The sequence below is a fragment of the Pecten maximus genome, chromosome 2 (genome assembly GCF_902652985.1).
Source record: "Pecten maximus chromosome 2, xPecMax1.1, whole genome shotgun sequence".
Taxonomy (NCBI): domain Eukaryota; kingdom Metazoa; phylum Mollusca; class Bivalvia; order Pectinida; family Pectinidae; genus Pecten; species Pecten maximus.
Genome location: NC_047016.1, coordinates 11,927,162 through 11,939,956, shown reverse-complemented (window position 1 = coordinate 11,939,956; position 12,795 = coordinate 11,927,162). Strand labels below are relative to the sequence as shown.

The 12,795-nt window shown below is 39.3% G+C and overlaps 1 protein-coding gene across 2 annotated transcripts in view; it reads left to right on the top strand.

Moving 5' to 3' along the window:
- LOC117317714 (FK506-binding protein 15-like) overlaps positions 1 to 12,795 on the top strand; it is a 52,688-nt gene that overhangs the window by 9,295 nt on the left and 30,598 nt on the right. For both annotated transcript variants that reach the window (XM_033872606.1, XM_033872615.1), the window contains exons 6-13: positions 168 to 266; positions 467 to 619; positions 953 to 1,021; positions 1,361 to 1,504; positions 1,952 to 2,116; positions 5,290 to 5,409; positions 6,787 to 6,964; positions 7,146 to 7,240. In XM_033872606.1, coding sequence (XP_033728497.1) covers positions 168 to 266; positions 467 to 619; positions 953 to 1,021; positions 1,361 to 1,504; positions 1,952 to 2,116; positions 5,290 to 5,409; positions 6,787 to 6,964; positions 7,146 to 7,240 — 1,023 coding nt within the window. The remainder of the gene's footprint in view (positions 1 to 167; positions 267 to 466; positions 620 to 952; positions 1,022 to 1,360; positions 1,505 to 1,951; positions 2,117 to 5,289; positions 5,410 to 6,786; positions 6,965 to 7,145; positions 7,241 to 12,795) is intronic.

Here is a 12,795-nt window from a genome sequence, read left to right as displayed (position 1 = left end):
GCAGTCCGGAAAACTCGTAATCCGGACGGTTTGGACTGGGAACGAAGGTGTTCGGATTATCGAGGGTCCACTGTATATTGTTTTTGTTTTTGATATTTTACACTTTACCTGACAGCATTGTATAAACAGTGCCTAAAAGCTCATTACAGGTGTTTTATCTGTCACAGATCCAAGCCAACAACTATGCTAGTTTTTATGATGATGCCAGACAGAGCTGGTCCCTCATGTTCGACAGTGAACAAAACTCTGAAAAGTTCGCTAAAAATGTAAGTTTAACTACCACTCTTTTCCAATATGTACATGATTTTCCAATATGTACATGAACAAATGTTTAAAAAAATGTATGCAGTGAATGTTTAGAAATGATAAAACTGTAATAAAATAAAACTTCCTGAACTTAGAATTGTATGTTTTGATAAAGTTATATAGGGCTGGACACACGTTTCATGTATATTTATATGTGTAGGTGGGACTGGCCAGAGCCAACAGTTCTGCGACACCCCTAGACAGTGTTGTGATGCAGGATCTCCATCTGGGTGATGGGGGACCGCTGGAAACCGGTGACCTTGTAGAGGTCAAGTATACTGGCTGGTTACTTACCAATGGCACTTTTGGACAGGTAGTTAGTTTTATATCTATTCTTTATTTCAGTTTAATTTATTCATTTTAAATCTTTATGTTAAATAAGTATTCCCAGTGTTATTGTAGACATGCCAACTTATCATACAAAAGAAGGTATCCTTTCTTTATTTCAAGATTGGTTCCCATGGTTTTCCAGCAATACTTAAATCACATATTTGTTAGTACGTTACTATGACAGGAATTAGCCTCAGCATTTTTGATACAGAAACTAAAGAGGGAACACATTTTCTAAGTATGTAAGATAAATTATATCAAGAGTTATCCCCCCTCTCTATTGCTTACTATGTGGGAATTGTTTTACTTTTTTCAGGAGTTTGACAGCAATGTGAAGACAGACAAACAATTTAAATTCAAAATTGGCAAAGGCAAAGTGATCAAAGTATGTTTTTGAATATAAATTATTATTATTAGAGTTAATCTAGACTAGAATAGGTATAGCCTGCTATCACTTGGATAAAATCATGTCTGTAAGCAATGCAGCTTTTATTAAACATGCATTATTCAAAATAATGAAATAATTTAAATTTTAATTTGCTTTTGATCTTTTTCATGAACAATTATTTGAGAATAATTATATTGATTTTAACTGTATGTTATTTAGAATATTCTGTATTCACAATCCATATTAAGTCTTCGTACAGTTGTAAAGTGTACTTCATATGACCTTTTATGCTGTGCATTCCAATTTGTCCTATATTTTACATGACACTGTTTCCAGGGTTGGGATGTAGGAGTGGTTGGAATGAAGAAGGGGTCAAAACGCCTCCTTGTGGTGCCCCCAGGTCTTGGTTATGGAAGTCAAGGGGCTGGCAACAAGATCCCCCCAAACTCCACACTCATATTTGAGGTGTTAGTTGTAAGGGTAAGTTGACTGCCGTTCATCTATATTTCATCTGATATGTGGTAGAAAAATTACAAATATGTCACATGATTATATTACTGTAACATTGTATTGACAAATTCAAACATGTCAAATTTAGATACTTCTTGAAAAATAGTTTAAATACTGTGTGAAATTACATATGTATCATCTTGTAAATTCTATATACATTGTATATCAGTTAAATACCATTTGATAATTTTTGCATACTACTTACATGAATTCATTAACAGTAGCCACTCTCCTGTGTTAACACTGTGTTGTGTTAAACAACAGTATTCCGTTTACTGTGATAAGGAACTTATCAACTTCTGTTTGATAATTCAGTATCAAAATGTCCCTCACACCCCTAACAAAGACACTACCAGGTATATTTGATGTAATTTGTTATTGTATTTTTGGACTTAGTGTATCATTGGAATGTTCCAGGTCAAGTTAGCCAAAGGTGAATCCCCAAAGCCCTCACCTGCCCCCACTCCAGAGCCTGTACCTTCACATAATACCACACCTAGCCCAGCACCTTCTGACCCCGAGCTGGACGACTCAACAGTAAAGGGAAGGACCAAGTCTATTACTGAACAGATGACTCATCAGGTATTAATAGAACATCATAATACGGGGGAAAACAGGGACATGGGGGGGGGGGGGGGGGGGGGGGGGGGGGGGGGGGAACAGGGACATGATAGAACATCATAATACAGGGACGTGATAGAACATTATAATACAGGGACGTGATAGAACATCATAATACAGGGACGTGATAGACCATTATAATATGGGGAAAAAACAGGGACGTGATAGAACATCATAATATGGGGAAAAAACAGGGACGTGATAGAACATCATAATACGGGGAAAAAACAGGGACGTGATAGAACATCATAATACTGGGGGAAAACAGGGACGTGATAGAACATCATAATACAGGGAAAAAACAGGGACATGATAGACCATCATAATACGGGGAAAAAACAGGCACGTGATAGACCATCATAATATGGGGAAAAAACAGGGACGTGATAGAACATCATAATACGGGGAAAAAACAGGGACGTGATACAACATCATAAAACAGGGACGTGATAGAACATCATGATACGGGGAAAAACAGGGACGTCATAGAATATCATAATATGGGGGGGGGGGGGGGGGGGAACAGGGAACATTATAATACAGGGGGGAAACAGGGACATGATAGAACATCATAATACGGGGGAACAAACAGGGACATGACAAAACATCATAATACAGGGAAAAAACAGGGGCGTGATAGAACATCATAATAAGGGGGGGAAAACAGGGACGTGATAGAACATCATAATACGGGGAAAAAACAGGGACATGAAACAGGGGCGTGATAGAACATCATAATACGGGGAAAAAACAGGGACGTGATAGAACATCATAATACGGGGAAAAAACAGGGACGTGATAGAACATCATAATACGGGGGGAAACAGGGGAGTGATAGAACATCATAATACGGGGAAAAAACAGGGACGTGATAGACCATTATAATACGGTGAAAAAACAGGGACGTGATAGACCATTATAATACGGGGAAAAAACAGGGACGTGATAGAACATCATAATACAGGGAAAAAACAGGGACGTGATAGAACATCATAATACGGGGAAAAAACAGGGACGTGATAGAACATCATAATACGGGGACGTGATAGAACATCATACATTGTAATACGGCGAAAAAACAGGGGCGTGATAGAACATCATAATACGGGGGGAAAAACAGGGACGTGATAGACCATTATAATACGGGGAAAAAACAGGGACGTGATAGAACATCATAATACGGCGAAAAAACAGGGACGTGATAGAACATCATAATACGGGGAAAAAACATGGACGTGATAGAACATTATAATACGGGGAAAAAACAGGGACGTGATAGAACATCATAATACAGGGACGTGATAGAACATCATAATACAGGGACGTGATAGAACATCATAATACGGCGAAAAAACGGACGTGATAGAACATCATAATACGGCGAAAAAACAGGGACGTGATAGAACATCATAATAGGGGGGGGAAACAGGGACATGAGCAAAGTAGGATATAGAAATTACAGGAGATATTGGACATACAGGGGTATTGGGAACTTTGGGACATACAGGGGTATTGGGAATTTGACGACATACAGGGGTATTGGGAACTTGGGGACATACAGGGGTATTGGGAATTGTGGGACATACAGGGGTATTGGGAATTTTGGGACATACAGGGATATTGGGAACTTTTGGACATACAGGGGTATTGGGAACTTGACGACATATAGGGGTATTGGGAACTTGACGACATACAGGGGTATTGGGAACTTGGGGACATACAGGGGTATTGGGAATTGTGGGACATACAGGGGTATTGGGAACTTTGGGACATACAGGGGTATTGGGAATTGTGGGACATACAGGGGTATTGGGAACTTTTGGACATACAGGGGTATTGGGAACTTGGGGACATACAGGGGTATTGGGAACTTGACGACATACAGGGGTATTGGGAACTTGGGGACATACAGGGGTATTGGGAATTGTGGGACATACAGGGGTATTGGGAACTTTGGGACATACAGGGGTATTGGGAATTGTGGGACATACAGGGGTATTGGGAACTTGGGGACATACAGGGGTATTGGGAACTTGGGGACATACAGGGGTATTGGGAATTGTGGGACATACAGGGGTATTGGGAATTTTGGGACATACAGGGATATTGGGAACTTTTGGACATACAGGGGTATTGGGAACTTGGGACATACAGGGGTATTGGGAACTTGGGGACATATAGGGGTATTGGGAATTGTGGGACATACAGGGGTATTGGGAACTTGGGGACATATAGGGGTATTGGGAACTTGGGGACATACAGGGGTATTGGGAACTTGGGGACATACAGGGGTATTGGGAATTTTGGGACATACAGGGGTATTGGGAACTTGGGGACATATAGGGGTATTGGGAACTTGGGGACATACAGGGGTATTGGGAACTTGGGGACATACAGGGGTATTGGGAACTTGGGGACATACAGGGGTATTGGGAATTTTGGGACATACAGGGGTATTGGGAACTTGGCGACATACAGGGGTATTGGGAACTTGGGACATACAGGGGTATTGGGAACTTTGGGACATACAGGGGTATTGGGAATTTTGGGACATACAGGGGTATTGGGGAACTTGGCGACATACAGGGGTATTGGGAACTTGGGGACATACAGGGGTATTGGGAACTTTGGGACATACAGGGGTATTGGGAATTTTGGGACATACAGGGGTATTGGGAACTTGGGGACATACAGGGGTATTGGGAATTGTGGGACATACAGGGGTATTGGGAATTGTGGGACATACAGGGGTATTGGGAATTGTGGGACATACAGGGGTATTGGGAACTTGGGGAGACATAAAACAAGCTGATAGAACGATTGTTGAAAGTTTTCTTTCAACAGATTAGTTTTTAACAAATTATTGAATATAAATACAAGACGACAACTAGCAGTAAGAGAAGAAATTAGAATACACACTGAATTCAGAAGTTACTCCTCCTCTTTTTCATTCATTAAATGAATATATGTTTTAAGATGTGGAAGAGCAATTTGTGTTAACTCAGTTTTACAGTATTTTAACTTGGTATCAGAAGTGTTTCTGTTGGATTTTGAATAATTGTGTATCGTAGGAAATCCTTTAGTGAAATCAGCTCTTATCTGTGGCAAATAATTATCATCTATATCTGTTATAGGGTGGGAGCAAGGGTGGCAAGGCAACCCTGATCTCAAGGATGGCCAAGATGGGTAAACCCATGTTGCCCTTACAGGGTGCAGTGGCCGTAGATCCAGAAAGTGACGAGGAACCAGTGCCAGTAAGTATATATACAATGTACACTGTAATTTGTCAATACTCAACAGGCAGAAAATTTGTCGGACACATTCATATTGAATATTTATATATACATGTATTTTATTTACCATAAATTTGCCCATGTAGTGTGCACTTCAGTATAGTGCGCAGGTTTTAATTTTTTATTTTCAGAAGAAAAAAATTATATATTTTTTTTTATTCTTGAACTACATGTTAGCTGAATACTCCAGCACAAAACAACAACAAAAACATATTTCAAAGCTATATATTACCACCTTTAATTGAAATTCACCGGGCAGAGTTGGCATGTTGGATTGACAGGTTGTTGTAGACCCATGTATGATGTTTGAGCTTACAAAATAATTAATGCTACCTTGTGTAGTCAAATGGCATGTGATTTTCCTGACCTTATTATGACAAGATGGACTGGAAAGGTGAGTTGTGTAGGCTAGTAATGCAACACAAGCCGCCATTTTGTATGCAGAAAAACTCTGATATCAATGTGCTGGTCACTATTTTAGCATAACTGAAATAAATATCATGTTGGCAGAATCAAATTTAGTACAGACGGTGAACCAGCAGTTTTCACAGTCAGGTCCTAATTTATAGGGCCATCTGGTTAGTGACTGCCGCACGAGATCAAGGCATTAGTGTTATCCTTGCCGTATTGCGCATACATTCTGTTAAAGTGTCGATAAATAAACAAGGTGTACAGTTATCAGATTCTAGCAAGTTATGGATTTATCAGGTGAATTCTTTAAAATTATGAATTAACTTTAAGTACTGATATATTATTTTAAGTTCTGTTTGATGTTAATTAAGCCATGAGACATCAGTATTGCAGATTCTCATGTAGCGTAAATACCACAAGTAAGATTGTATGTATGGGAACAAATGTTGATAAAGAAAATAGACATACAATATTTCAAGGAATTAAACATTAAACATTAAAATAGATTTTTATTGATTATTTATTTGGTATATGCTTACTAAATACTTATATGTTATTCAAGTATTCAAACATAAACTTGTTGTCGAAGGAAACTACAGTAACAATCTGGAATTAATCACATTCATGGTATCCATTTATCTGACCGGTAAAAGCTTGGTTTTGTAAATAGTTTGCAGTGGACTTTTTCACTTGTCAATTTGTTTTAAAAAGTGCACACTATACACACATATTTACGGTACATAAATGTTTCTGTATGATAGTCTGTATTGTATGTCTAATTCAGTACAATGTTATATGCTTTCTAACCCCTGACACTGTAACTATGTTTATAGGCTTGTGCTGTACACAGTAGCCATGTTTATAGCCGTAGTGCCACACCCTTGTAATATTACCATTAAACTAAACCTTCACCTCTTGTCCATACAGGAATCGCCTCAGCCAGTGGCAGTGACAGCTGCACCAGTTCAGGCTCCAAAACAACCAGCCACCCGACCACCAGTGGTGGCCAAACCAGTGGCACAACAGCCAATGGCCGCCCCAGTGGATTACACTCAGTCTGCCGCTCCTGTTACCACTAATCCCATGATGCATCAGCCAGCGTTTGGTAAGTGATGTTCATTAGGTAGTTATCTAGATTGGAAGTTGTGTTGAATTTGATGTGTAGTCCTTATGTTCAGGACAATGTATTATTATAATCTTTATTTCACTGTTTATATGATGTGAGACCTTGAAATATGGTTGGATGTTTTAAGTGTTGTATATTACTGACATCTGTTTCTCTATAGTTCCCCCTGCTGGCCACCAGATGGCACTTTACCAATCACCTCAATCACTCCTACAACAACAACAGGCTGCTTTTCTACAACAGCAACAGTTACAGGTAAGTCACATTCACAGGTTATGATGGTTTTGTTTAGATCTATTGCTTAAAGAATGTAAATCCAGTATTAACCATACTGTACAACATAGGCATCTCAACATAATGATATTTTGTTTACTAAATAGTTGTTTGTACACAACATTTAAAAACCCCGTCACAGTCTTCATGTTAGTAAATATCTATTTCTAACCTCGCGCCTTTGATCACGTGATGTTCTTGACCAATGGAAATACGTCAGGGGATAGCGCCACCTGCATTCATTTTCAAGCAGCGTGATTATTTGTAGCAGCAGTGTTTTATTCATCATTATTTTCTCCTATTGTTTACTTTCGTCGCAACAACTCCTATTGACTTTTGAACTTACGAGTGTTTTGCCTGGAGTTGTCGTCTTCTACGACAGTAGTACACACCAATAACGGTATTTACACGTGTGTTGTGTTTGTTTACATTTTTATCGACGTGTGTCGAGGACATTTCCTTTAGTTTACATTGACGAATGTCATTCGTCATCGAGCTGTGTATTTCCTATTTGGATCCTAACAGTCTTTATGCAACCACAATGTGTTTTCTTTGCTATCGGGATCTAACTTTGTGTGTGACTTATTCGTGCTAGTGGAAATCGAAAGACATCAGTTTGTAAACCGTCTCGGGTCATCTAACATGGCGGCCAAGCAGGTCAGGAACGCGTCACTACCAGCAGCTTGGTGCGCGATCCCAGGATTCCGTGCGGGATTCAAGATGGCAGCGCCCATGTCTTGTCGAACACTGTAGGGCATTGCATCGTCTTCTTTGGCGTTTACGGTTAATTTTGTAGGGGTAATTATCTGATTTAAGGAAAAATAATTAAGGAACTACACGTACAACATTATTAGTCTAGATTTCCATCTCGCGATATTACGACATGCAGTGTACTCGGAACTAACCGAACAACTTAACTAGTCGGAATTTCAATCTCCCGACGATTACGACATGCAGACTCCTCGGATAATCAACGAACAACTTTGATAACTACATACAGACGACTCGGAAACTCACCGAACTACATTATGCGTTTCCATCTCCCGATGATAGCGACATGCAGATAAAGTGGAAATCGTAGCATCAGCTTACTATGCTTCCAACTCAGTTGTCTTGGACTTTTCAGCGGTGAGATTACTCATCAATCTGTCTATTTTGACTTGTTGTACCTGACCAGACTTTGGTTACAGCGTGGATATCAGAGGAGCATTCTCGATACTTGTTACTCTAGTAAACATTTATATCTTCGCGTTCACACCTTCTATCTGTATCTAGCGTTACTGTTTTCTATGTACTTGTCACAGATATTTCTAAATAATTGGTTTACGGCATAGCTGTCACACCTTTTATCTGTATCTAGCATTATTGTTTTCCTTGTACTTGTCACAGATTCTTGTTTATACTTGTGCGGAATATATTATGCAACTGTTAAGGAGAGCTTTGTCATAGATATATATAGAGATGATGTTTCTTCCTCACTTTATTTAGTCTGTTACTAGATTGTTATTATCATGTACTAGGTTTAATTAGTTATCAGTCAGATCAAGCCTCTTCTATTACGAGTCAAGTCACTCATCTCATGAGTAATCACAACTTAAAGTCTAGGATCTTCTCAGCAGCCATAAGAAGTGAAGTTTTTCCTTACAATAGCCACCAACCTATGCCATGTTTTATTTGTTTATTTTGTGGGTAATCAGGTCATGTCTTCAACCACAATCAAGTCACTCTTCTCTTGAGTTGTCATAACTCGAAGTCAAGGGTCTTCTCAGCTGTGTCTGCGAGTCAAGTTTCTTCTCACGAGTCACTGAGACTCAGAGCCAAGGGTCTTCTCAGTAGCACTTAGGAGTCAAGTTTGTCATGCCACCAGCTACTACTTCGCTGTGTTTTGATTCGTTAGTTTATGCAGTCATGTCATCGCTTCTCCAATCATGAGTCAAAACTCTTCTCATGAGTAATCACAACTCAAGAGTCAAGGGTTTTCTCAGCTGTGTCTGCGAGTCAAGTCTCTTCTCATGAGTCACTGCGACTCAAAGTATGTAGTCTTCTCAGTAGCACTTAGTCAAGAGTGTCCCGCACTAGCTACCTACTACTTCGCTGTGTTTTGATTCGTTAGCTTACGTAGTCAGGTCTTTGCTTCTCCAATCATGAGTCAAAACTCTTCTCATGAGTAATCACACTCAGAGTCAAAACTCTTCTCAGCTGTGTCTGCGAGTCAAGTCTCTTCTCACGAGTCACTGAGACTCAGAGCCAAGGGTCGTCTCAGTAGCACTTAGGAGTCAAGTTTGTCATGCCACCAGCTACTACTTCGCTGTGTTTTGATTCGTTAGTTTATGCAGTCATGTCATCGCTTCTCCAATCATGAGTCAAAACTCTTCTCATGAGTAATCACAACTCAAGAGTCAAGGGTTTTCTCAGCTGTGTCTGCGAGTCAAGTCTCTTCTCATGAGTCACTGCGACTCAAGTATGTAGTCTTCTCAGTAGCACTTAGTCAAGAGTGTCCCGCACTAGCTACCTACTACTTCGCTGTGTTTTGATTCGTTAGCTTACGTAGTCAGGTCTTGCTTCTCCAATCATGAGTCAAAACTCTTCTCATGAGTAATCACACTCAGAGTCAAAACTCTTCTCAGCTGTGTCTGCGAGTCAAGTCTCTTCTCACGAGTCACTGAGCCTCAGAGCCAAGGGTCGTCTCAGTAGCACTTAGGAGTCAAGTTTGTCATGCCACCAGCTACTACTTCGCTGTGTTTTGATTCGTTAGTTTATGCAGTCATGTCATCGCTTCTCCAATCATGAGTCAAAACTCTTCTCATGAGTAATCACAACTCAAGAGTCAAGGGTCTTCTCAGCTGTGTCTGCGAGTCAAGTCTCTTCTCATGAGTCACTGCGACTCTGAGCCAAGGGTATTCTCAGTAGCACATAGGAGTCAAGTTTGTCACTACAGGGGTACTAGAGTCAAGTCGCTTCTCTATGGCTCAGTAGGGTCAAGCTTCTTCTCTAGTAGGACCTTTCAGTATGAATGATTTAGAGTCAAGTTGCTTCTCTGCTGTCAAGTAGAGTCAAGCTTCTTCTCTAAGTCAGGCATTTTAGAGTCAAGTTGCTTCTCTGCTGTCAAGTAGAGTCAAGCTTCTTCTCTAAGTCAAGCATTTTAGAGTCAAGTTGCTTCTCTGCTGTCAAGTAGAGTCAAGCTTCTTCTCTAAGTCAGGCATTTTAGAGTCAAGTTGCTTCTCTGCGGTTCAGTAGAGTCAAGCTCCTTCTATAAGTTTCGAGTACTCCATTTTCTTTCTTCACCGTGAAATACCTGGAGTCAAGTTGCTTCTCTGGAGTTCATCAGAGCCAAGTTTCTTCTCTGGGTGTTTCTCCAAATACTCAAGTCTTGTTAATTTAAGTTAGCTGTTTAAGCCCTGTACACCATTCAGTATCCTTATTGTATTTCTGCTGTTCAGTAGAGTCAAGCCCCTTCTTTAGTTTTGAGTACTCAATTCTTTCTTCACTGTGAAATACCTGGAGTCAAGCTGCTTCTCTGGAGTCCGACAGAGTCAAGTCTCTTCTCTGGGTGTTTCTCGGAATACTCACATCTTGTTTATTTAAGTTAGCTGTATAAGCCCTGTACTACATTCAGTATCCTTATTGCATTAAGTACTTATAACTTTAATCGTATCTCCTTTTATGCATCGTAATCAGTTTGAGTGTTGGCAGGTTCATTATAACTACCTGTTCTGTGTATGTAAGTTCCTTAGTCTTGGCAACCAGTTTGTTGACTTTCTTAGGACATCTGCAACCCTTTCTTTGTCTATTATTAGTAGATATAGTTGACATACGGAGCTTGTCATCCTCTTACATCTTCAGGGTGCGTTCCCAGTACCTAATTATCATCCTTAACACTTTATCATTGGCACTGTTTCCTTAATTAGACCTCCATCAGAAGGATGTAGTTCTTGCATCTGTCTCATTCACAGACGCAGAATCTAGTGCTCCTTTAAATACTATCTCACTTTATAGTATTAGGTATGTTTTTCCTCTCTTTTTCAGCTTTATTCCATACGTGATATAACCTTTCAATCATTTGAACTCTTGTCATTACTTGGTTTATCTGCAAGCTTTATACCAGTTACTGTGCCACTGACCACATTTAACTTCTTAATGTCTCATTTTAGAGCATATGATAATTATGTGTGTATATATGTAATACGGTGCATTAATTTCTATAGGCAAATTTGTGCTTAGTTGTACTGATTATAATCAATAATTTTCTAGTTCATCATCGATTCACTTTATCTACATTCTTAAAAATATTACATTGTCATATCCTTCTTGCACATAATTTCTTTCTTGGGGGCTCTCATTCGGTTACTTTATTGTAACCTCTTCGATTTGGCTTTTAAATTCGGGGAATTTCTTGCCCCCAATTCATTATATCATATTTTGTGTATTTATTTCTTATGTAGATGATATGCTTGGGATCGCCCAAGCTCGGGGGTCGCCCCATCTGAAACAGTCTTAGCAGAACTGCCTGCTTTTTAGCTACCAACTGCTTACTCTGTGGCTTGAGGTCGCTCAAGCTAGGTTTCTCTCCTCTCTATTAGTCATAGCTAGCTAAGCTATGATCGCTCTAGCTTGGGGGTTGCATGCCCCTATAGTATAATTAGTATCTTAATTGTTTAGGTGTATCTTTTGAGTAGCGAGTAAAAATTTATTATGTAATATTGTTAGTTGATGTTATTTAGTTGTAAGAATGAGCAGCCCCTAAGAATGCCAAAACCTTTAGATAATATTTAATATGAGCCTGAACAAGTTTTTGGTTCCATTCAATAAATTTTTGACTTTCATACTGTTTTGGTGTGTTGTGTATAAAATGATATTTTGTTTACTAAATAGTTGTTTGTACACAACATTTAAAAACCCCGTCACAGTCTTCATGTTAGTAAATATCTATTTCTAACCTCGCGCCTTTGATCACGTGATGTTCTTGACCAATGGAAATACGTCAGGGGATAGCGCCACCTGCATTCATTTTCAAGCAGCGTGATTATTTGTAGCAGCAGTGTTTTATTCATCATCCACCATCCGCCCCACCTCCACCTTTGATAATTTGCAGTTTTCTTTACTGTGGTTTGTGTATATTTGTTTATATTATATTATAATTACCTTTTAATATTTATATACTGTTGTTTTGTTTTGATTGCCTGTACTTTTCATGTGTATATGTTGTTTTTATTATATGTGTTTACTTATAATATTTATATTTATTACATGTCTTTTTTACTTGTTTCGGGCTCATTTGTTTAGGGGTAAGTAAGGCCTCATGGTGAGACAACACCTGGCAAGCTGGTCTGAGCATTGGATAAACCTACCTCCCTGATTCAGGTTGGGGCAGCCGGCTCGCAGCACCTTTTTGTACATCTGTGTTGGTTAATTATAAGCTTTATTTTGTTACAATGCAAGCTGTCACATTTTTATTTTTATTTTGGGCTGCTCTTCTTAGTAAGGAATAGTTAGAGGATATCACTCACAGTAATGAATTTATCACGCCGTGATATTAG